Source organism: Podarcis vaucheri (genome assembly GCF_965113315.1).
Source record: "Podarcis vaucheri genome assembly, chromosome: 5".
NCBI lineage: Eukaryota > Metazoa > Chordata > Lepidosauria > Squamata > Lacertidae > Podarcis > Podarcis vaucheri.
Window position 1 is genome coordinate 74,718,719 of NC_138763.1, and position 26,798 is coordinate 74,745,516.

Here is a 26,798-nt window from a genome sequence, read left to right on the forward strand (position 1 = left end):
AAGTTTCCAATATCTTGTGAATGCTTGGCCACCTGTTCCGAAAGTTTGGTAATTGAAGATGTGGCTAAGTCAATTTTTGCAGTTTGATCATCCACTTTTTTGTTCAAAATTGCGAATTGTTGTAACATTTCCTCTAAAAGAGTGTTAGATCCTCCAGATGCCATATCCTCACCTATTGGTTGTTCAGCTTCTTCAGCTGGTGTTGTTGGCGAGGGTGCAGTCTGTAAAACAGCAGGGACTGAAGATCTACGTCCCTGAGAAAACAGGGTTGTTTGTGTCAGTTTGCCTTTCCCTGCCTTCGACGCAGCTCTTGTTTTTACCCTGTCGCTCATTCCACACCTGTCTTTGGATTCAAGGTCAGACTGTCAAAAGTTTCATGAGAAAGGCAGGCGCAAGCGTAAACAATCTAACCACAGAAAGACAAAGCAAAGTTGGTTCTCAGGAAATTGTAAGTCCCAAGTTCCACTAGAGGGAGTAATGTTGCAATTCAGGGAAGAAGAAACAAAATTTCAGACGCCATTAAAGTTCCTTAAGTTAAGTAAATTAACGATGATCCTTGGAAAAGACCTTTTCCCTCTAGCAGAGCTCTCACAATATTGCCATAAGTTTCTTAAAAGGTGCAAAGTACAGTTGTTTAATTGTATCCAACAGTAATGCCTCTAAGTGTCCATTTCAAATTTATAAATGTATCCGCAAAGTAGCCTTTTGTCCCACTGCAAGTCCGGGACTGGGGGTTTTAAAGTCTTTAGAATTTAGAAAAGTCCAGTAGAGGAGAAAGTCCCCAAATAAGGTACAGAAAATAGCAAGGAAATAAAAGTAACTTGCCTGCTTCAGTTTCCGACTTTTCCGAACGTATGATGTCTCACTTTAAAATCTCTCCGCACTGCTTCCAGCTTGTCAAATCTTTGCTTTTGATCACTAGCATCCTCGGGAGACGGACTTCCTTTTTCTCGCCTCCCGCTTTCAGCCAAATTCATAAATTTGTAATCCAATTTTGAGTAAATCTTACTCACGAGTAGTTGGTTTGTAATCCAATGTAAAAGGAAGAAAGGTCGGCGCTCATCCGCAACAGCCGCGCGGCTTCACTCCCGCAGAAAGAGCGATGAATCCACAGCACCGCTTCCCCTCCGCGCTTCCGGAGCCCCTTACGGGGTCCCTTCTTCGTTTTGGGGGTCGCTCTAGGTGCCCGCCGGATCCCACGGCCACGAGCTCACTCTGCTCGTGGTTTTTCTTAGTGGGTCGTCGCTTTGCCGCAGCGAACGACCCTTTTCTGCGGAGCCCCTCTTCGCAGCGCAAAGAGGACCGCCATTGCTTGCTTCGCGCCGCCTCCGGAAGTCGCTGGATTGCTTAGTTAAACTACTAATGAAGTTTTATAGTCTTTGAATCTATTGTGTAGATAGAGATTGAAGAGCCAAAAGGAATAGTGCTCAGTAATGATAATCACTCCATAGCTCTCTGGTGCACTTTAATTAACCTTGGTTGCTATTTGCTGAATGCTGTTGCTTTGTAATACAGTAAGTGGTGACACTTAGCAATTTATAGTGTGTCTTATGGATGGTATGGTAAAGATACTAATGATGGAGTAACTAACACCCATTCTGATCTGGTTTATCATTGATCTCAGGAGTATTACGGAAATGGATAAAAGGGGAAGAACTCATCAAAAGTTACTTGTCAATAATAACATGCATTTTTTTTTTAAAAAAAGGATGGCACTGGTTCAACTAGGGTTGAACATGTCTAGATAACACTGGTGGCTGGAAAGACGATTATTCAGAGGCTCCCCTATTTCCATAGATTTTCTGCCTATGGTCACGATTAAGTGATGGGACAGGAGAGTTAAAAATGGGGGGGGACCTCTACCCTACCTCCTGTTTACATTTGAATATATCAGAGGTAGAAGCAGTTGGAACAACAGGACATATCCTTTCCAGCTGTTCCACTGATCTCCCAGGCTCAGTGGCATTGGGGGTGGACAGTGCACCATTTGTACAAGATAGGTGCATGTTTGCAGGAATAGTTTGCTTGTTGCAGGATATTTGGTTTGTATCTTTTTAAAGCCTATATGATTACTATCCTCCTCCCTCTCCACAGTTCATATTTTCATTATACTTCTGTTCTTTTATGCACCTACACATATACAGTATATATCCTCACCATTACACAACAACTGACTGATGAGTATTTGTATTTTGAAGGACATTTGATACCATACATTTTATTTCTCCTTTGCATATGTAGTATAATTATAACATCTCTCTACTATTCACTCCATCTCAGTGCTTATCATGTGAAAGGACTGAAGAGTTTTGACTATGAATTTTTGAATTTATTATGAGATAATTATATGTGTTGAATACAATAAGCAGAGAATTGGAGCTTATGAAGGCAAAGGTTCTGCTTTGCACACAGATTGCTCCAGCAGGAAGTCTGTGATGGAAATGGAAAAGAGGTACTTAAAATATCAATGGTAGTTCTTTTCACATGGCTTCCATTTTTAAGTTCCACTTAGATGCAAACAGTTGCATTCATTTGAATTTGCTTTGAAAGTGTATTGTTTATTGAGTTAACCATTGACCTAAATAGTACAGTGATCTGAGAAACAAGCATGGTTCTTTTAAGTTGATGGCCTTTCTGATTCACCTAAGGATTGAAATCTCTGATGAGCATATGCATATGAAGTGGAATTCAAGAGCCCACACTAGACTATATCTATATTATTATTTTTTGCTGCTTTCAGTTTATAAAATAATGACCAAATAATACATTGTCACAGATGTCCCAAAGACACAGCAACAATCTGGTTGCAGAATTTCTGTTTGAGATAAAAGATAACTCTTTGGAATTCAGCATAGCACTAAGGAAAGCATTCCATCAATGCAGACATTTATGCATGCCTGATGGAACAGTCTCTACTTTTCTTCCCCCTACACATGTACTTGGGGTTTCTCCCAGTGCTCCAGAGTTGAAGGAGGTTGGGAGTATTTGCTCTGGTTTCTGCTAACATAAGCAGAATTTTTAGTAAGAACAAATTCAATTGTAATTTCAGTATTTAGTTTTGTGGGACAAATTTACATAATTTTTTGGGAAATTACAGATAACATGTCTGGTGTTTTTATCAGTGCTGGTCATTGCCTTTGGAATATAGAAACAGATACTCACGATCCCTTCCAACTCTACAATTCTATAGTTCTATTATCCAGAAAGTTGACACCTAGGTGTCCTATCTGTCCCTTGAGACTCTCGCCAGGTTACACACACCTCTCCATCCCTGCACTATGTAGTCTTTGATTTCTGCATATGTTGCTGAACTTCAACTTCCACCATCCCTGGCCATTGACCATGCTTAGCGGGGCTTTAATTGTTATTTGCTGATGTTTAATTTTACTCTTTACTCTTAGATTTTAATGGATTATTGAATATTGCTTTATTTGATATGTTGTTTATTTCAAAATTATTGTGACTTTCTATATTGGATCAAATTGCTACTATTAATGTTTGATATTTTATTATGTTTTTATATTTGTTGGAAGCAACCTAGAGTGGCTGGGACAGCCCAGCCAGATGGGTGGCGTTTGAATAATAATAATAATAATAATAATAATAATAATAATAATTCAGCATCTGCAGGACCAAAGATTTCATACACCTGTATCAGAGTCAGGGTTGTCATTCTCACTGCTAATGTAGGAGGGAGAAGCTTTGACCTGCTGTTCTAGATGCAGCAGTCACTATTGACCAATTCTGGGAGGAGATTGCTGTGGCTGAAGGAAATGGAATTAGTGCTGGCCCATGGCTCTCCAAACTGAAGTTCCTCTTGTGTTCTACCTCAACCAGATATATAAAAAGGCAACTTGGCAGAGGGAGCAGGGAAGAGATGGCTAAAATAAATTTACTTGCTAACATATAGTCAGCAATAAACTGGATCACCTATTCTGCCTCTGTAAGGTAGGGAATGAGGAGGGTGCTTTAGCAAATTTGCCTGCACTGGGGCAATACATTCAAAAGAGAGCAGATGTACCTTAAAAACATTATACAGTTCTTCTCTCAAATCAAAATTATCTCATGGCTGCACTTTTAAGCAAGCCAAAGTGTAATCTGTGTTCAGATTATTGTGTTCCATGATGCCACTAATGCTTCTGAAGTCAAGGCTCTCAACTTTATATTTCACACACATTCCCTCTGGTCCACCCCACATTATGAAAATAATTAGATAAAAGCTTCAGTTCTCGATAAAATTCACCTAACCAACTCCAGCTCCTCCATTACTAAACTGAGCTGCAAGCTACATCCTGCCTACATCCTGATTAATCCATTTAATCACAACCTTTATTACAGAAGAACAAAGATGAACAAGTAAAGATTTCCTAGTTTCAGGATGCCTGAGAGATATATTTCAATACCAGTTAGAAATGTCAATCAACCTACAGTTAACAGGCATGGCAGATGGTGCACTGTGCAAACAAAGACATTTAAAAGTTGTATTGACCTATGAAATGTCATATTAACATTATAGTATGCATGTATCCTTCTTGCATAGAAATTTACATGATTGAAGATTGGTGATTGCTTTTTTACCGTATTAAGAAAATGTATATTAGGAGATCCAGATGATTCAGACATTACAGCAGAGGAGCAATATGCCATATTATATTATGCAGATGTGTTATATTTAAACAGGCAAGGCATTTTCAGGCTGACCTTTTTGTTTGGAATGCACTTAGTTCGCTCTGTATGATAGTTGTCTCTGGCAGTGACTCATTAAAGCCTATGAATTATGTCACTAGATGAGCCAAGATAAGCTTTCCCCAACCCCATTGCTCTCCAGCTGTTTTGGACTACAACTCCCATCAGTCATGGCCAATGTCAGGGATGATGGGAGTTGTAGTTAAAAGCATCTGGTGGGCATCAGGTTGGGGAGGGCTGGCCTAGGCCATGCAAGAGTTATGATTAATTGTGCATAGAGGAAGGGTCCACAGGAAAAATTCACACATTCTCAGATAATTTCAAAGCAAGAAAGATTCCATCAGCAGTGTCTCTGAAAAATTTTACACATCACCTGGGAAGACAGGCAAACTAATGCCAGTATACTGGAAGAAGCAAAGATCACCAGTGTTGAAGCAATGATTCTTCAACATCAACTTTGTTGGACTGGTCATGTTGTGCAGTTGCCTGATTATCATCTTCCAAAGCAAATACTCTATTCCAAACTTAAAAATGGTAAGTGTGATGCTGGTGGTCAACAAAAGAGGTTCAAAGACTCTCTCAAGGCAAATCTAAAAAAAAAATGTAGTATAAACACCGACAAGTCGCCTGTAAGCACTCCAATTGGAGAACAGCGTTTACCAAAGGTGTCATGGATTTTGAAGACACTCGAACTAAGGACAAAAGGGAGAAATGTGCCAAGACGAAGGCACACTTGGCAAACCCTCACTGTGACCAACTCCCGCCTGGAAACCTATGTCCCCACTGTGGAAGGACATGTGGATCCAGAATCAGACTCACTTTTAAAACCGTGTTTATGGAAAACAATCTTACTCGGCTACAAGTGTACCCAAAGGCTCAGACATGCACATTGGGTTTTAAACTCTCCCCCCCCACCCACTTTGAACAAAAGATACCATACTGTATATCTTTTGCTCTTGAATGTCCCTCCATGTGGAGTGGGGAAATACTCTTCAAGAAACAACCCCAGCCATAATTTATACCTTCTGCAGTTCTTCAGGCTGAGGCAAACTACCACTGTTTTACTAACCACAAGTCTGAAATGGCACTCAATAAGTAATAAGTAATAAATATAAAGGCAGGAGGAAATGCAGAAGAGAGAACATAATTATGACTGGGCATGGAAAACGGAATTGTTTTACCATGAAAGAAAACTGCAAGAAAGAAGTACCGGTAACTTATAGGGGGTAAATATGATTCTGGTCTTCAAAGAAATAAAATGAATGAATACTGGTATATTTGTCATCAAGGAGAGAACCATGTCAAAATAGTAAGATGAAACAATAGTTTTGCTATGATGGTGACTCATGTATAGTTCTTTAATTTGAACCTAGTGTGGGCAAGAAAATCCTGCCCAACCTCCCTGTAATGCCTGAAGTCCTTCAACATCTCATGGCACAAAATGTAATACCCTTGATTATTTTTTTCATTAGCAGATCTGGGCACTTGCTGAGCTGCTGGTGCTGCTTGAGTAGGTCCTAGAAAGAAATCAGAAAAGCTGAAGCAACAGTTCTGTGAATGCATATCAATAAAAAAGAAAACATTGTGCACCATCACTAGAACTGGAACAGTTTTGCCTCTTGGGAAGACAATAAATTATGACAATGTTAAAAATCAAATGATGCAGGAGGAACACATGGAAAGTGGACTCCATGTTGTTCCCTCTAAGGGAATCTTTTAGATGCAAGAGAAGGCCCTTCTTTTGTTGAGATCAAAGGGGAAGAAAAAAATTCCCTTTCACTTTGATGGGGATGGTACCAATTAGTATGATTTTACTAGATCGGGTTTTGGGAAAACTTTGCAAATAGGCTTGATTGAACCAATTGAGTTGTTGTTGATACTGCTGTTGCTGCTGCTTTAGCCTCAGTTGTGTGCACACTCACTTGGGGGCAAGCCCCACTGAATACTATCAGGCTTACATCCAAGTGAACATATTGTACATGGAACTGCACTGTTAAAATTGCTTTTGAAATGATGTGAAGCCATGCTTGCCAGCTTACAGTAAGGTGAATTTGTCTATTTTGATTCTATAGCACTTTCACATTTTGTTTTACCCATATTCATATTCCCTTCCATTTCTACATTAAAATGGCAAGTATAGAGAGTACTTTCAAAATATGTATTTAATGGTGAAGACCTGCATCACATAAGTTCACAGAAGTGCAGAATCTGGTAGACAGCTAAGTTCCAATCCAAGATGTGTGGATTAGGCCATTTCTGAGAGAAATTTGCAAAAGTTGACTTTCTTAGCCTTCCCTAGTTTACAGTATAAATTATAAACGTTCACAACTCTGTAGTTTCCATGATTTTGAGGGTAAAAAACAACAACCCTGGGTATTTAGGGCTCAGAACAATAGCTCCATGTAATATGTCCATATTGTGAAACTTTTTTAGATTTATAAAGTCCTGTGCTTAAGTTGGAATACTGAGTCCAGTATTATAATAAGTTGTTTATAATGCTTATAAATGTTTAATATGTTCCCTTATGATCCTTTTTTACCTTTCCTAGAATAGTAATTTTACTGTGAAGAGTGAGCCCTTGTAAAAATGGTTTATCATCCTTTTAAACTGAATTAAGATCACATAATGAATTCTAGGAGCATGGAAGCATATTTTATATCGTTTCAATCCATTTTTTTTATTTTATGTAATCTATACTAGACAAATATTTTTTAAAAAATTCTTAGGAGCTAGTGCTGTCTGATTCTATGCAACGTTTCCACGGTAACTGGAGGAAGCAGATAACCCTTCTCCCTGATGTCTCCAACTGTACACAGAAAAGGCAAGAAAAGCCAATAAAATGAAAAGAAATGGAAAAACTCTTGATGTAGAAGCTGCGATGCTACATATTATGGGAAGGCTGGAATATGAATGAGAAAATTAATTGAATGCTTCTAGGCTAGTCAATAGATGAGTAACATATTATATAGATAAATACTTTATTTGCAATGAATCTGCTTTGCAACAAATAATGGCTAGACATTTTTCAACTGATGCTGTCTTATTTTGAGAGCTGCATGCTGCATTACAAATGTCCCAGCTCCCAGTGAGGACGCTTGTCCATTGACATTTGCAGAGCCAGATAATATCCATATTGCTGTGTATAAAGTTTGCAATAGTTCTGTAGCCATTACAAATGCATTGCTTTTAAGGCCTGGTTAACCCCTCCCCTTTATTCCTGTTTATTATAAAATGTTTCTAGCAGTTCCATTCTGTATGACACATAAATATTACCTGAGCCATATTGAAAGGGAGCATGTAGTCTTCATGTCACATCCAGATGTTTCTGTCAGTAAGTGAAGTTGAATCTGTGTAAAAGCGAGGGCAGGAAATTTAGGGCTAGGAAACCTGCTTAGTCTATTCTGTGTGCAAAATCAGATTTTAGTGTGAGAAACAAGAGTCTTGGCCCAGTTAGACCTCCAACAACGTGGTTCTATGAAAATTTCCAAATGTGATTAGGACAGGTCATCAATATTAGAAGGTTTTGTGCTCCATGTTGGGAGTCTGAAAATATTGATCTAGGCTACAATCCAAAAACTGGTTACTGAAGTGTAGGGCTACATAACCAATATGGCTAATCCTGAGTAAGATGTTTGTGGACTAACCGTAGTGCATATTACGAGTCTGTGTAAAGTTCTGAGGCCATAAAACATCATTTATGTTACCAAAACAGTTTTTCCTTTTGTAGTATAGAAGTATGAATTACCTTGACAATTGAAACTGATGTCAAGTTGGCATGAAGGACAAGCAGAACCACAGAGCAGAAATAAAAAATAAGGCAGCTCTGGCTATGGTCAGCAGTTTTGTAAATTAGTACTTCTGGAAGAAACACCCCAGAACAATTTCAGAAAATACCTGTTGTTTTAGCTCAGTGTGTCACATACGAGAAAGCACTGGTGCACATGTTATCCTTGGAGATTCTCCTTAGCTTTTAAAAATGAAAGTTCTATGACAACCATTCTAGTTTCCCTCCAAAATGTAACATTACTATAGTGCTACTCGACGTCCAGTCATCATTGTGCTCAGCATGGTATTGTCACAGAATCCTGTTTGAGGTGGAACTGGATTGTGAACTTTAAACAACCGCCTTGCTGTGTATGCCAAGATTGATCTTGGCACACAGCCTAGGGATCTTTCTTTGCAAAAGGAGAATGCAAGTTCAAAGCTTTATTTCCTAAAATCAATATTACACTGTTGGGACTTTTCCTTTTGAAGAGAAAAGCCCTAGAAAGTGGTAATTGGAAATTGGAATGAATGAATAATTCTACTTAGCATACTAACCTTAATTTCATACACACAAAAAATGGGGTATACTCTCTCTCTCTCTCTCTCTCTCTCTCTCTCTCTCACACACACACACACACACACACTCAGGACCCAGGGGCCTAAGGATCCTGTAGGGATTTTTCAGCTGATATGACGGGTGCTCCTGTCAAAGCTCTGGCTGACTTCTGGAACATCCAAATGGCTTGGGCAGTTGACACAATCACTCCTGAATGCCCTCTTCTGCTTTGTGGAGCCCATTTAGCTCCCTGACATACTCCAGAATCTAGGAGAAAGCTCGAATGTGAAAGGATGAAAACTCCAGTCAAATGCAATCAAACACTGGTGAGGGCTCATTATTGAGCCAACCTAGTGGCAATGAAGGCAGCAAAGAAGGCATACTTTGCAGCCGCCATTGTATCCTCATTGTGCCGTCCAGCAGAGCTGTTATTGGGTAATGCAGGGCCTTTTACAGTCTGGCCTGAAGGAGGTGACAGAACTGACAGTAGCTCGTGTGACATGTTTGCAAAGCATTTTGAGGATAAAATTGCTTGCATCTGCTGGGACCTTGACTCCACTGTTACAGCAGATGAATCCTGAGAGATGTCCAGAACACTGTCCAAACCTGCTATGTTAGTAAGGTTCAAAAATATGGCAAAGGTGTGTGGATCAGTCAGCGTGACCACTTGCACTCTAGGCTCTTGCCCCTCTTGGCTGATAAAAACTAGCAGGGAGGGGACACCTGCCTGAGCCAGAGAGGGGTGATGAATGCCTCTTGTGAGAAGGGGTGGGCCCTGCCTGCTTCAAGGAGGCTTCTCCACCCAAATTGCCTTCTCTCAATTGGCACTGACGCAGAACTGCCTTTATATACACTTGGGATGGTTAAGCACTTTCATTTGTCACAGGATCTAGAACAGGCTTCCTCAACCTCGGCTCTCCAGATGTTTTGAGACTACAATTCCCATCATCCCTGATCACTGGTCCTGCTAGCTAGGGATCATGGGAGTTATAGGCCAAAGACATCTGGAGGGCTGAGGTTGAGGAAGCCTGATCTAGAATGCCACGGGGCTGAAAAATGCATGGGAACATACTCCATTTCCATAGGCCCATAGGTTGGTAGTATAGTAATGCAAAGCAGAAAATGTCTGGCTTACCTGTTTGTTCATCTGCTTATTTCCTTCTTAGCCCTCTGCAAGCAAAAAAACATTCGCTCACATACACACATACACATTTTGGCTTGGTTTCAAGGCTGACCTGCTTGTACAAAGATTTGTCAATCCAACTGGGTTTTAAAAATGAAAGGATAAAATAGAGTAGTATAAATATGTTTGATACATGTTTTTAAAAGCATGATATATGAATATGAATATATTATAGGCATAAATGCATCTAACAAGCAGTATCTTACAAGGTTGTCAGATACACAATTTGACCCTAGTGCTTCTGCTTATTACTGTTGCCAACTTACTAAAATCATACTAAAAAAATTACAAAATGCATTTTAATCATGACGGTATAAAGCTATAAAAGCCAAGAACCTCATTTTTGTACCCACCCCAGGGTAGTAGCATTTGTAGTTCTGATAGAGTAGTATTTTAAAATATTTTTGGGGTATGCAGACATATAAATATCTATATTGGTTTTAAATCCAGCCCTTCTTAATTAAAATTGTTGGATTCCCCCCCCCATAGTAATTTATTTAACAATAGAAAACATAGTATATTTTGCTTTACACACTTCTATATTCGCAAAAGATCATTCAGTACAGAGAGGAGAAATGTACTGATTTTGGTTGAAGTGATATGGTCTGCCTCTACAACTGTTTAATTTAGCTAGGGACAAGTGGCACTTCCAATAATTGTATATGAAAAGCAATCTCTCACTTCAGTGTAATAGCCAATCTCCACTTTCCCATGAGGCCATCTCTGTCTGAATTCCCTTTTTAATGGACAGAAAGAGCACTCGTACATTTCCAAAAAAGAGAAAAAGAAAGAAAGTGAAATAAAAGATTTGCCTCTGGCAAATGATTAATACTAATGATGTGCAAAACTGGTTGTTTTCTTTCTCTCTCTCCCTCCACCCCTTTTTCTTCCGTTTCCCTGTGTTGTGGATACATTGGTCTTCATGAAAACCTTACGAAATACATTTGAGAGGTAATGGTTTGTGAACTAAGGCTTGTTTCAAATGTAACACTAGTGATATGGTATTGGCCCAAAGGCTTCCGCATGAGTGGAGTTCCATATAGTCAGTGTTCACGTTTGTGAACACATTTGCAGTTATTTGGTGACATGGAATGTGAGTGTCCTAGTTCTGACTTTGACCTTGCTGTTGCCCTGCCCCATTGCAATTAGCAGCAGGGACATCACTGTGGGGAGGCCTGCTCCGCAAGGCACTCCTACCCCCTAGCCGCTCATGACTACTGTATATAAGTGCACGGCAACAAAGGGCTGCAACAACGTGTGGGGCTAGATTAATGTTTTTTACATTTCTCAGGCTCCACCCTTCCTTTCTGAATGAGAGGAGTTCCTTTTAATTTGCATCCAAAATTGGGAAGGGGAATGATGCTGATGTAAAGACTGCTTACCAGCTTCTGTTGGAACAGAGGTTGTGGCCCAGCAAGAACATGGGTGAGACAGGGGGGAGCTTCTGCTGCCCACATGGCCACTGGATGACACTGGCTCCTCCTCTTGCCATGGGATGGATCCCTATCCCTCTTCCTGATCCAAAGAAATAGCGTACCCCAGCAAAGAGGTCTGGGGAGGCATTGTGTGTGTCTGAATACCCTGGTGGGGCTTGATGGGCCACAGATGCCACCCCAAACAGCATCCTGGAGGAACCACCTGGATTTGATATGTGTCATAGGTCGGTCCTTAAACCAGGATTGATCTTGATGGGGCCAGTCAGACTCAAATACAGTGGTACCTTGGGTTAAGTACTTAATTCATTCCGGAGGTCCGTTCTTAACCTGAAACTGTTCTTAACCTGAAGCACCACTTTAGCTAATGGGGCCTCCTGCTGCCACCGCGCCGCCAAAACATGATTTCTCTTCTCATCCTGAATCAAAGTTCTTAACTCGAGGTACTATTTCTGGGTTAGCGGAGTCTGTAACCTGAAGCGTCTGTAACCTGAAACGTATGTAACCCGAGGTACCACTGTACAGGGGAAAAGGCCTCTTTTTTGAAGTCCAAACAGGACAGGGGACACTTTTGTCCAAAAATGGGGAGATCCTATGGAATATGTCTTTCTCTTGCCTTTTTAGGACAGTTTTCTTTTCCTCTTAACTGAATTATGGAAAAATCTTTCCCACATCTCTTTTGAAGGGCCACCAGAGGCCAGATAGATTGCTTTGTGTTTGCATTCAATGAGTGACCAGTTGGCTTTCACATCTGCAGTGTTAGTTAAAAACAGCAATGCAGAGTTGATTAGAATTACTTTAATTCTTAACTGGAACTTGTAAATATAGTTGGTAGTCTCCTAAAAGCTGTTCCTATTCATCATAGGATCAGGTCATTATTTGATTAAAAAAGTATCCAGTCAACTAATTCATCTTTGCCCCTTTGGGTAATAGGAAGACTATATTAGGCTACATATTCCCCAGCATAACTTCAGAGATTACAGCTTTTAAGTATCATGAATATGTATAAACTTCACATCAAAACCTAACGGTCATGAAAGATTGTTCTCTTTCCTTTCTTCTTTTTTCACTGATTGAGCATCTCTTAAGTTTTAGAATTTCTTTACACAGGTTGTTGGCCTGCATAGTTATTAAATATACTTGATAGTGCAATCCTGTACACGTCTGCTTAGAAGTAAGCCCTATTAAGTTCAATGAGATTTACTCCTAAGTAAGTGTATATAGGGCTGCAGCCTAAAACCATAGCCCTCACACTACCTGTACTAGTCTTACTGAAGCAAATGGAATTACTTTGCAGTAAGTGATTTGAGGATTGTCTCCCTGCTGTTTGAAATACATACTCCCAACTGCGGGGGAGTTTTCATGCTTAATGTTACGGAGAAAAAAATATTCAATAGTTTGTCTGGAGGCTTCTTAATTTATTGACTGCATTTGTGTACACAGCTTTTCTGCCAATGCACTCAAAGGATGATGTATACAAAATTTAAAATAATGACATGGCTATCGATGGCAACTAGCTATGATGGCTGTGCTTGGCCTCCACAGCTGGAGGCAGCAGTGCTGGAAAGCACAGTTGGGGAGATTGCTCTTATGTTCACATCCTGCTTGCTGATTTCCCACAGGCATCTGATCAGCCTCTGTGGGAACAGGATGCTGTACTAGATGGGCCACTGGCCTGATCCAGCTGGCTCTTCTTTACGTTCTTTTGACATGCAAACTAATACAGAAAGAAAAGGGGCTGGGGAAGGCAGAGGAAAACAACACTTTGATATAACAGCTTCTGCTGGCCAGCCTGTAACAAAGTAAAATCTTCTTGCAGACAGGGTTTCAATTTGTGCTTTCTGTTGGACTGGATCCAAATTATATTGCTTTTGAGTTTGCTGCACGAGTAGCATGAATTAGTATATCACTCTGGCTTTTCAGGAATGTGCCATCTGATTAGAGTTTTGAGTTGACGAAAGGATGCTTATATTCTGTTAATAGTTGTGGGTAGTTTCGTGGATGGACAATTTGCGGGTGGTAGAAGAGCCCTATCCAGTAGTTGTAGGGTTGTATTTGGTAAACAGCTGCTGGAAAGAGCAAGGAGAGGATGTTTATTCTCTGTGTGTTTAGTGTGGGGTTGCCACTCTTGGTTCATTCAGTTTTTATGGGGCATCCACACATTGTTGTCATAGAACCAATGCCATACTTTCCTCCCTTTGTGGTTTTGCTATTATTCAAACTGGAGAAGGTTTGGCTTAATTTTTGTTTATTCAAAGGGCGGAAGAGTAGTGCAGTCTTCTCAGGTGTAGCTGCCCTTAGGGCTTGCTGTAGCTGGTGGGAGTTGTAGTCCAAAACATCTGGAGGGAACCTGTTTTGTGAAGGCTAGTTCAGGTGGCTCTGCATTTTGTGCTAAAAGGAGCAAAAGCTGCCCTCTTGGCTGGGCTCCTGTTGATGTCCTTAGCTCCCTATACTGCATTGGTACAATGAGCCATTTTGAAAAAAGCAAGGGAAATCTCTACGAAGTAAAACTGAGCCAGGGCCCAGGCAGCATTTGGGAGGCAGCAGCAATGACTGCTTAAGCCATAGGGAACCAGCAGGCATGGCAGCAGGATCTGCCATCCCTGGATCATGGCAGGGTCTTGCCACCCGTGGCAATTGCCTGAGGATGCTTCATCATAACGCTGGCCCTGGGTGGGACATAACATGGAAACCTAGAGGCAACATGTCCTGAGGCAGCCAAGTCACCCTATTTAGCCCTATTTTAGTTGTCAGCTTCACTTAACAAAGCAAGCCTTTGCTCCAGCTGCAAAAGGAGGTCTCTGGGGTGAATTGAGATGTGGAAGGACCTCATGCCAAGGAGCGAACAGCCTGCCAGCTTCTTTCCAGAGGCCAGTGGCTTCTTTCCAGGGGTCAGTGGTTTCAAGAAGATTTCCAAGCACACTTGTACTTAAATGCTGCCCTCTAGCAATAATTGTAGTCCTGTCTGACCATGTCCATGGATGATTAGAACGCCTGCAAACAGTTGCCTTGTTTTTGGATGTGGATCACAGTCTTTAATGCCTTTACAATATTTCCCTCATAGAATCATAGTTAGAAAGGACCTTGGGTGTCACTAATTCAGCTCCCTGTTCAGTGCAGGATCTGCATGACTGATGGCTGTCTAACCTCTGCTTAAGTACCTCCAGTTCACGCCCCACCTCCACACTGATAGTCTTTTTCACTGATACTGTTGGAAGGTTTATCCTAATGTTAAATGAAATATTCATTGCGATTGGGCTGGCTTGAGGGTCTTGACATGCAAATGAAATATTCATTGCGATTTCCAGCTACTGACTTGTCTTGTCCTCTGAAACAACACCATACAGGTTTGCTATATTTTCTGCAGTATAGCCCTTTGGATATTTGAAAATCTCTTCCTCCCACAATAACAACAACCCTTCTCTTTACCAAGCTAAACATAGGCTGAATCTATGCTCATCTCAAAAACACTAATAAAAAAACACTATAAAAATATAGCTCCCAATGGAATTCCCCATTGGCAACAGATCGCTGCTTTACAGCGCCCTCTGGTGTCACATTTCTATAACACATTTTTAATGTTATAACTCATCAGTGTAGATTAGTCCTTACTCAGCTCTTCCAACCACTCATCATAGGACTTGATTTCCAGAGCTTTTCACCATTCTGGTCATTGTCCTCTGGATATACTCCAGCTGATCAGTATCCTTCTTAAAGTGTGGTGTCCACAGTAGGACACAGTACTCCACATGTTCCCTTAGCATGCAGGATAGAGAGAAACTATTAACCGCAATAGCTATATATCTATTATATATTTGATGAGAATGGTAACAATATAAAACCAAAACATGAGGCTTATTGGGAAATGCATGCATATGGTAATTTTAAAAGAGACATTGTTGACTTTGCACTGGCAAGATAAATGCAGGATGCTAATTTTCCTCAAGGTTAGTCTAAAATTGCATCTACCATACTAGCTCCTCTGAAACAGGTACTACTGTGAAAATGAATGTAGAATTTGGGTTATGGTTTCTCTGACTTAGGAATTAAGTTTGCTATTCTGTTTCATGTACAAAACTCTGTATCCTGGTTTCTTCATTCAGCACAGTGGTGCATTTATTAGGATGGTCTTCCCACAGAACATTCCCTAACTTCAGCAGATATGAATTCCCTTGAGCCCCCAAACTCTGTTCAGCCAAGAATGGAGGTAACAAATAAACATTTCTGTTAATCATTGAGATTTTTGCTGTCCTTCTGCTGTGTTTCTAGGGGAACCTCACATGGAACATCATAAGAAGAAGAACTTTGTTTATATAAATCTTCATGTGTCAGGACTTTTACCTTGATTTTCCTTGAGAGGCTTTCAATAGTGAGAGAGCATTAGCTACATACTTCTATATTTTCCTGGCCTTTATTGCCCTTTATTGCATTCCATATCCATAGTGCTGCCATATCCATTATTAATCCATAGAAAGAATCTTGCACTATCAATGTAGATTAAACATTAAATACGTTAAAGGTCAAAGAAACCATCACAATGAAGATAGATTGAGACCTATCAAAGTCCAGACAAGCACTCTTGATATTTGTGGTTTAGAGTTTTGAAAATGGAAGAATAATAGAAAAAAAAATGTTCACAACTGCCTGCTGTGAAGCTTGGATGCAAAACTAAGTAGCAAATTTAAGCCAGGGTGGAGGGGAAGAAGGAATGGGTGGGCAGAGCAAGAATCATGTTGACCAGTCCTCTCTTCCTTAGTGCAGGGGGAGAAGGCAGAACCATCGAATGCCAGGGAAGCCCTTTCAATGCCCAAGGAAGGAGGGAGCCCCACAGCACAGACTGAGCAATCAAGGGAGAAGGAAAGTCATGCATTGTCTCTGATGCAACAGCAGCACCGCAAGAGGCTGGTGCAGACCCAGGTCCCTAGAAGGAGTGCCCGGCATCAATCCAGGAGCTCTTGGCGGGACAGGCAGTTCTCATGAGTAGCTGTACTTTCCTGCCTCCTTAAAAGTGTGGCAGGTAAGCAGGGCCAATTGTTGATACAACTTCATGCTCCTGTGCAGTCTTAAGATCAGAACTCCTGATCCTGAAGCCTTGATCCCCTGGCCTTGTCCCTGAACTGCCTTCATGGCATGGGTGTAGCCAGGGGGGCAGGAATAATAATAATAATAATAATAATAATAATAATAATAATAATAATATTTTTTTATTTATACCCTGCCCATCTAGCTGGGTTTCCCCAGCCACTCTGGGCGGCTTCCAACAAAATATTAAAATACAGTGGTCTGTTAAACATTAAAAGCTTCCCTAAACAGCAGCCCCCCCCCCCGATCAAGTAAAGCAATAGAAATACTTAACTAACTGACCAAGAAAAGTCCTGCCACCCCTAACAAAAACCCTGGCTACGCCCATGCTTCAGGGAATGCTGAAGCTTGTCTCATAAGTTGGTTTGATCTTTGCCTCATTGCTGGTGCCCAGACTAAACAAAACTCTGCCCTTCTGCTGTTGCTGAGTTTACACTGTCAAAATAAAGTTTGTTTTCTTACTTACAAGAAAGGACACCTTTTTTTGATCTTGGGCAGGAGCCAGGATGCCTCCCAGGGCACATGCTGCAGTTGGAAGCCCCACACTTAGTCCTGTGCCAGATAATGCTGGCATTTGCCCACTGCTGCCACTCAACCCCCCCACCTACCAATGCTTTCCCTCTCCTAATCTGCCCCCTTATGGCACCAATGAAAGTGGAAGCTTTGCTGTATCTGGGATGGCATGTCAGTACCCGCAGCTGTGCCCCTCTTTGGCAGACTCTGCAAGTGGTCACCCTGTTACATCATGCAGTTACTTCCCATGTCAATAAGAGACATACTCATATGCTCTTGAACATGCCTACATAAATGAAAAAGAGACTTTGCTGTTTTATAAAAGAGCAGAAACAAGAGACCTATAGTGAGAGCTTTAGTTTAAGCAGCAGAGATTTATGATATTTATAAAGGGTTATGGAGGAGTTCCACTTTCTTTGACAAATAGTTTGGTTTAGCCATTTTGGGCCATTGTACACTTGTGGGTACAAACAGTATATCAGACTTCTTAAAGCTTATTTTTCTTGATATAGCTGTTAAAATCTCCCAACAAAATACATTATTTAATATCCACTTTCTCTAGCCTTTTGTGCCTTCCAGTGACACAAGTCTGCCACTTGAGCCAGGTAAAGGGAGTACAGTATTGTTGGGATATGGCATGGGATGAAATAGGAACATGTCTATGTCAGGTGTACTGCCCTAAGTAGCAGGAGACAAGGACAACAGATAATTTGACAGGAGAATATGTGTTACGTCTATATCCACAGTGAAATGTGCTACTTAATAAATTGCATTTATGTTTTTGCTATGCCAGATGAAGAACATATAGTTCAAAATAGTCCCTTACTGTAAGTGACTATTTTGCCCAAATTCGTTGTTGGATTGTGGTGCTGGTATTTTGTGGACTGCTAATCTCAGATCTAGAACAAGGAAGAGAAACTGGCACAAATTTAAATGTTATTTGTATTAAAAGTAGCACTGAGTTACTTTTAGTACAAATAATGGACACTTCTTTATTTCTTTTTTAAATTTATATGCTGCCTTTTTCTTTAAAAATGTATATAATATAAATAAAACAGGCATCCCTAAGCAATAATACTGCTTTGTGTTTGTATCATGCAGGATGGGGACTCTGTGGTCTCCCAGATGTTGTAGGACTCCAACTCACATCAGTCCTGTTAGGTTCCCCACTCTTGGTACCGTGTTTTCAAAATGCTTCTCTTACATTATCTACCTGTATTACAGATGGGAATACTGAGGCTAGGAGTGCCTGTTAGTAATATGGGCAGTAATGTCAAAGTGGGCTCTGTGAAATAATTACTTTTTAATGTCAGCAAATTCAGGTTGCTGTGAAGCAGGTTCTGAAGAAGAATATGGTGCAGGACATATGCGTATTGGCTGATGTGTAAACATTTATGGTTCCTGGGATCTTTTCATCCTTTTATGGGATGCTGTGCCATTTACAAGACTGAAGCTGCAATTCTGAAAACACTTACCTGGAAGTAAGTCCCACTGAACTCAATGATGTTTCCATGTATGGGATTGTTCAGCATGGCCACAAGCCTCTACAGATTTACTTAGGAGTAAGCCCTGGAACTCACTGGCACATCTCCCTGAGTAAATGCATCCTGGATTGTGCTGCTGCTTTTGTTTTCCTCAATGATAATTTAGGAAATACTTTCTGCAGTTGTTAAAATGCAATTGCAGAAAAAAGTCTTGCTTTTGAAGCATATTGCTTGAGTTTAGATGGTTTCTTTGTCAGCAGAATATATCCGCCCTTATCTAGTGGCTGTGAACATTAGTATTTACAGTCAATATACTTTGCAATAAACTGACAAACTAAATGGGATTTTTGTTTACTTTAACAGCCCTGCATTTATCAGATGCTGTTTAGATCTCATTAAGTCTCCCTTTCCTGAACTGCTCTCATGGGCCAGCTGAATAGGAAAGGTAGTGTCAAAGCACTTTATAAATCCATTAGGCTGAAAGGTCTTAGGTTTCTAACATTATAAGTTCGATATCTTGCCTTTAGTTGCAATGTGTACATTAATTAAGAGTTCTCACAATGCCAGAATACTGACTTTAATTACAAAAAGTTTAGTCTGATCTGAAAGGTTCAGCATCTTTTCCCCCCACAGTGGCCAAGCAGATTCCTATGGAAAGCTTACCAGCAGACTTCTTCCACTGCTGCTTCTCAGCTACAGCCATTCAGCAGCATGCTGCCTGACAGTAGCATATAGGCATTATGGCTATTGTCCAAAACCACTTTAAATCAATTTAACAAAGTGACACATCTTGTGGCAGTAAATTCCATATATTAATGATGTGTTATGTGAAGAAGCATTTTCTCTTGTCCTGCAAAACAGGAGCTTTGGGACAGAAACTCTTTCCTTTGCTCTCCTTAATGGTCCATCACCCAGGCAATTGCCTCACCAAGGAAGCTAACTAGGCTTATATTTTAGCACTTGTTGGATCCAGGGGTTAGAAGCGTCCAGGGGTTAGAAGGGCCTTGGCAACAATCTTCTCTACCCCCCCCCCCGACTCATAACAATACATTTGCTAGCCTATAAGGTGCCATAAGACTCTTGTTTTTCTTTTTGCAACAATAGACTAATACAGCTACTGCTTCACAATAAATATTTTTGACATACTCTACCAAAGAAAATGAGGAATAGACACTCCACAGCTTTCAAGAAAATGGGTATTCCAAAATCTTTGATTAAATGCAGTTAAGGTCTTGCCCTTTGCAGTTAAAGGCAACTTTATTTTAGGACTGTACCAAAATGGATGCCAATTTTAGTAAGGGGATGAAAAGTAAAGTTTCCACTATGAATACTTTCCACACTCTTTGTTTATTTATTGAGTAGCCAATTCAACCATTTAGTACCTTGACAAACAAAATTACAGTGAACATTTCAAGAATTATATGATTCCGTAAGACACTTCCCTCGTTAACAAGACAGTTACAGAGGCAGTAGGGCAAAGATAATCATCCTGTGGGTATACTGTGTAATCTTTTCAAATCAATAGCAGATGTGACATTAATAACATAGTACATAACTAAAACAATCCTTTTCCTAGAAGGAAAATAATTTAGCAGTGCAATCCTATATACTCAGAAGTAATCCCCATTGAGTTCAGCGGCTCTTACTCACAAGTGACTGTACGATGGAAACCTAAATTATGCTTTCTATGATAATTTTAAAAGGGATGCATATTCTAAGGGAGTGAATGTTCAGATTTGTGGTGTAGTGCCTGTGGTTATCAAATATAAATATGCAAATTTTGAAAAATGTCTCAGTAGAATAACGTTTAAACATACTCCTTAAATAGTATAGAGGTTGATAAAAACAGTGGCCCAGTTTGGATAATCATTGAGACTTCGTAAACAATAGTTTTTGAAATCAGGTTGGGCATCAGGTCTGAACTTCACCCCTTCCCTCCTCCCATCATGCAACTTTAGTATAAAGATCCTGGGTCATATTAATGTGGTGTGCACATTCCCGTTTACTCTGTATTCCATGCACTCCCACCACTGGTCTGGAAAGTGGTGTACACACATTAGCCACAATCCTTATCTATCCTATTGTTTCTTATGAAATACTGCATTTTGATGCACGCCCCGCCCCCCTGCAACACAGGTTTGATCCAAACTGAGAGAAAGCATGTCATAGCTTCTTTTTAAGCCAGTGATGTCTACACAGCCAAAGTTCCTGATTATATCTGAACCAGGGAACTCTAGCTTTATTGGTTAACTGACATTAGGCCAGTGTTCCCTAGTAATAGGGAACACTGGTTTAACTCAAGCCAGACTCTACATGCTGAAGGCAGCTTACAGAAGTGGAGGAGAGAGAAGGGGTGAGGAGAGAAGTGCTGGGCCAAAACACCCATTCACATAATAACCATAGTTTATGAGGACTTGAACAATTGTCTGAGCTGGGAAAGTGTACATGATGGGTGGGGGGTGGTAATTATATTGTAACATGAAATATGTTATTCCTAACTTTTAACATAAAGAATTCTAAATGATATAGAAATTATAGTTAGAAGAGTAACCAAAATTTTGTGTGCTGGCTATTGCTCAGTATTTGACATCCAGAAGAGCTCTGCTAAAGCTCAGTTTCACATTGAAAAAGAGGTTGAAACATCAACTAGCCTTGTAGTATTATTTTACTGCATGTCGGAGGTCAGTTTTTCAACCCAGTGAAATATAGTTTCCCCCCATAAACCAAATATTCCACTCTATATAAGTTATAAACCACAATGAAAATGTATACAGCATTCATAAATACACATAAAAAGCACTGTTAAATAGAATCTCTATATACCTCAATAGATCTTCCTCCTTAAAAATATAAACTGGAACCATTATTTATTAGTAAGCATATAGGTTCTCTGACAAATTTTTCATATAAATACAATACATCTGTGCGTAAGACTTCCTGCAAGGGCATATAAAGGTGTATAGAAAGAAACAAAAAGAATACTGCAAGCAATCGAAACTGGCACAGTCATCAAGGATTTAGTACAACACTGTGGCCTTTGTTTCTGATGTAATTCATATATTCCTGTAACCTTGGGAAATTGCACCCCAAAATTACTCCACTTGCTTTTAGCCTGTTTTCTTATAAGCATCTTCGCAAGAGGGGTGGAAATACAGGTGATCATTAGCTGACTGGCCAAGTTGTTTAACTTGCTTCCTGAGCAGGGCCAATCCTACTGTGAGGCAGAGTTAGGCAGTTGCCTCAGACAGCAATTTCTGAGAGGTGTTAAGTGGTTAGAAAGGTGTACTGCACGGTCTGCCCTGCAGACCCTAAGCTGTTTTGCTCCCCTAGGATGGTCGGCATACCAGTGAGACAAACTAAGGCGACCCACCTTGGGCAGCATTCTCCTCTCACCCCAGTAGGACATGGGTCCAGATCTGTAGGGTTGGGGTAGAAGCATTGGTGGCACATCTTGTCTCAGGTGCCTAAGGGTTTTGGGCTGGTCCTGTTCCTGAGAATAATTAATAGTTATCTTCTACGTTTAAGTGCTGCTAAGTATCAAACCAATATATACTGGTTTTTTGTAATTCTTGCAGGATAAATTATAGTTTCCAAATCTCTTTCCCCTCCTGCCAGAGGAAACAAGCTGCACATTTCTTTAGCCAGAGTAGTTATCTCACCTGGATCTGAGGCAACCAGTCCTACCAAGGACTAAAAATCCACATGGTCCTTCAGTGCCAAGCAGGCCTGTCCACTGATGAGGTGAGGTGCCTGCCTTGAGTGGCAGAAGTGCAAGTGGTGTTGCCCACCTATGCCACTAGTGGCACTGGTTTCCAGGGTGACCTCATGGAGTGCACAAAATCCCACCAGAAGATGCTGGTGCTGCCAGCACTTTGGAAGTGCCGCCACCCAACACACCCGTCACCCTGCTTGTGACAGGGTGGTGACAACAGAGGGGGGCATGTTCCTGTTTTGCCTCAAGTGGCAAAATAAGACCCACAAAGTCTGGTGAAGTCCACCCATGAGCTCAGCAGCAAGAGAAGGAATTTCTGTGTGTGGTATCTGAGCTTAAGGAGAAAAGTGACAGATCCACTAGATCAGTTTGGCTCTATGATCAACTGCATGTGGGGGGAAGCTAATGCATAATAACCAACTGGGAATAAGCTAATTCAAATGGATTTTAAACTGTTATAGAAAACATTAGGTCAACGGGTCCAATCAGGCACAGAGTTAGAGACATTACAGTCCATTGAACTTAGAGGAAGTTTACCTTAAAAACCCTAACATATCCCAATACAGAATCATTCTTCAACATAGGAGCCAACTCCTAGGAGCTGTGGGGGCTGGACCCCCACAAAGTTGATGGCCATTCACATTCAAATGGTGTGTGTGCACTATTTCATGTGATTGGTTGTGTGGGGTGGGGCTTACCTGGGCCCTCACAATATTTTATTCAAGTCGGCACCCCTGCTCTTCAAACATTCAAAAGAATGGGTGGGGGCTCAAGCTGGGTAAGGGGTGCAGGGACTCATGCATTTCCAGCCCTGTGAAGATCTGCAGGGAGAGGTTAGATTGCTCCTTGCCCAACAGTTTCTGACCATGTTCAAGTGAATGTCCTTAACATCCCATTGCAGATCCTTGTGTTCTGCACACACAGGTAGGGGCAGAGCCTGTTCCCCCATGGGGATGTTGGGGACATGGCCAGTGCATGTGTACCTGCTTTTCAGACCCACACATTGCTTTGAATGCTTGAAGGTTTCTGTATTAGAATGTGACCACATACTGGGGAAAAAATAAAAATGATTATTTTAAAAATAATAATTAGATGGCTACTCCAGGTATTTGGGAAGGCCCAGACGTAGTTCAGAGAATGAACTGTAGAGCAGTTTTTCAGTACCCTTTCAGCTTCCTTTTGGAGAGGTTGCTGGAGGTGTTGGGATTGTTGAAGCCAAATTAGTGTTAGCTATCATAATGGATTTCTGCTTTGATTATAACAGGCGGTATTCAGTACTGGTCCTACTCAGAGTAGACCCATAGAAGTTAATGGACATGGCTACCTTAGGTTCTTTGATTCCACTAAGTCTACTCTGAGTAGGGCTTAGATGAATACCACATATAAAGTGGGATACAACAAATGAGTGCAGCTGAAGCCCTCTTCAAGGAGTTCTGCTTGCCCAGTGGGGCTTTCCCCACTCTTCTCCTTTCTGCATCCCCTAAACTGGCCGGGGGGTGGGGGTGGGTGGCAGGTTGGCAGAAGCCCCAGAACAGCACACAGAGGTAGGAAAGGGGCATCATTCTGTTTGGCAAAACGACAGAATGATTGTCTTTGCACAACACTGAATTTCTCCCATAGTTTTTCATGCTTGTGAATAGTTAGCAATTCTGTGTTTGAGCCTATATTGAGCCTCTACAACATAATTTATGTTTCAAATTGGAATGTATTTGCATGGTGGTTATTGTTATATTTTTATGTAGCCCATCAGCATGAATGACTTTTATATAACAATGGAATCTCTGCAGTTAGGAACTTATCTCAATGTAAACAAGGGTGGAGCTAATGATAGAAGCAGTGGAGAGAGAGCTTCTAGTTGTTGGATACCAGGAATATTGAATTGCATGCATATCTGAGATACAAGCAGAAAGTCTTTGTTCAGTATAGGATTTCATACAGTGCCTTTGGAAGCACATCATCTCCTTTTTTATGCATGCACATGCATTTTATAGGACAGGTGTAAGGAACCTGTAGCTGTTCAGATGTTGATATATTCCAACTCCAGCCAGCTCCAGTCAGCATGGCCAATTGTAAGGGCTGATAGGAGCTGTAGTCCAACAGCCTCTAGAGAGCCACATATTCCCTGCCCCTTTTGTCAGGGAAAGAAGTGACTTCTGCTTGTATGTGTCATTCAAGGCTGATGTACTTCACATGTATTTTGTAGTCAAGGATCTACAAAATGCACCAAAAGCAGTCCTAAGAAGCAGTTCTTTGCCTCGTTTTATTCAAAGGTGTTATTTTCACAGCAGGATATTTGGGGCATGTGAATCTTCTCCATTCTTACTGGTTTTTAAAGCAGCCATCTATGTTTTAGAGAACAGTAATATAGAAAAAAAATCAACGTTAAAGATATCAGATTCTCCCATTTTATGTGCATCACTCCCCCCCCCCATCCAAACCTCAAGTAGGAGGGCATAATTCAATTGGCCATCTATTTCGATTGATAGTTTGGGAAGATATGGAGGCAAGTTAGTAAGCTTTCTCATAACAGAATGATAGAATCAGATTGTCAAATCACCAAAGCTATGATTGTCAACCTAATGAAAGCAAACCTGGACACGGAAGAATAAGAGACAGAGAGATAGCTATTTTTATCATACAACCACACTGTGCAGGTTTTACAAATTGTGTATGACATGCAATCTATTTACCAAGCTGAGGGAGGTGACCAGTTTTGTTTTCTCTTGAGTCAACTTTACAGATTGTGAATTGGAAGCCAGTGTGAACTAAAACTCTAGGGCTTATATCTATGTGCTTTTTTCTTTCTTTTTTGTGGTGGTGGTGGGGACACCCTGAGCTGTGTGGCTATCACACATAAAATCACCTCCTAAGGCAGCCATGGACAAAATGGAATTTTTTACAGTGGTACCTCAGGTTACATACGCTTCAGGTTACACACGCTTCAGGTTACAGACTCCGCTAACCCAGAAATAGTACCTCAGGTTAAGAACTTTGCTTCAGGATGAGAACAGAAATCATGCTCCGGCGGCGTGGCAGCAGCAGGAGGCCCCATTAGCTAAAGTGGTGCTTCAGATTAAGAACAGTTTCAAGTTAAGAACAGACCTCCGGAATGAATGAAGTACGTAACCAGAGGTACCACTGTATAAGGATTGTTTTAGTTTCTTTTTTATTGCTTCCCACACCCAAAATATCAATCCTGATTGCATACAGGAGAGCCACAGCCTCAGTAATCTAGTTTTATTAACCACATTCAGTAGCACAACAAGAAAATAATATGAATCTTGGCCTATTAACAGTGTGTTCATTACCATCATTCTAATACTAGTCTTCATACAAATTCCCTCCTTGAAGTGCAGGTTTGGATTTTTTAAACAAATAAAAATTAATTCTGAATTTGCGGTTTCCCCATAAATCCCACCTCTGTTGATAAATTATATACAATGTAAAAAAAGTGTAGAGAATGGAGAAGACACCTTAGGATGGGACTGTTAAATAATTGGGTCCCAGGACTTTAAAAAGGCCAGTTTTATCATCTAATTAATAAAGTTAGCAGTAGACCTTACATGAATCTCTAATGGTTTCAGGGGTATACATCTATTATAATTTTTATTTAAAGGGCTCCATTCACTGAAGGAGGGAGAGGGTGAAACCTCTATTCAGACCAATTATAGAGGATATTTTTCATTCTAGTGAGTAGTGAGAGACAAGCTTCCACATAATAATAATAATAAATGAAATGGAATATTAACGAGAAACAAAGAGTGCCCATAAAAATTTGGGAGGATCTCAACCGCTTGCCATCAGGTGTTGAGTAGTCGACTGTATAAAACAGTGCATCTGGATGCATTATTTGGGTCTACAATATACTGCTATGTGGATAAATACCTTTGCCAAAGCAGTTATTATTGACTGTTATGATATACAATGACAAAAATAGCTTTTGTTTATGGTAGCAAAAAACTAATGCAAATAAAGGTTCTAACAATCAAAATATCAGTCTCCTTGTTTTAAGATAAAATATGCTCTTCCTACATATTGTGGTTTTTGATCTTGCCTCTGAAAAGGTTTCTTCCAAATGTTAACTTGTTTTCTTTGCTCAACATTGTTGTATTTTGAAGCTTTAAATGATTTTCGTATATACTTTAGTTTCTGGTTGTTTTTTTTTCTCACTAAGTAACTTCAGAGAATGAGAAAACTACTGTTTAGAAATTAAAATATCCCTGGCATTATACCTTAAACCATTTTCATCTCAGGTGTAATAATACAACATATTGCTGTTTTGCCAGATAGGTTTATATGCTCTCGAACTCATCACATTTTCTCACTTTTACCCTTCAGGAACTTCATCTTATTTTATATGCATAAAATATAAATGTTCTTGTTT

At 40.4% G+C, this 26,798-nt stretch overlaps 1 protein-coding gene and 1 long non-coding RNA gene across 12 annotated transcripts in view; one reads left to right on the forward strand and one right to left on the reverse strand.

Annotated features, from left to right (window-relative positions):
• Positions 1-26,798, forward strand: part of CTNNA3 (catenin alpha 3) — a 591,589-nt gene that overhangs the window by 343,876 nt on the left and 220,915 nt on the right. Inside the window, exon 10 of one of the 11 annotated variants that reach the window (XM_082222361.1) lies at positions 2,413-2,451. The exons of the other annotated variants lie outside the window; for them this stretch is intronic. Coding sequence (XP_082078487.1) covers positions 2,413-2,436 — 24 coding nt within the window. The 3' untranslated portion in view covers positions 2,437-2,451. Of the gene's footprint in view, positions 1-2,412; positions 2,452-26,798 lie in introns of those variants that run through there. 11 annotated transcript variants of the gene reach the window in all.
• Positions 7,412-10,184, reverse strand: LOC309532375. Its single transcript, XR_014219827.1, has 3 exons — positions 10,143-10,184; positions 7,960-8,033; positions 7,412-7,492 (listed from the first exon to the last, which is right to left on the reverse strand). It is a non-coding gene; the product is annotated as an uncharacterized lncRNA (long non-coding RNA).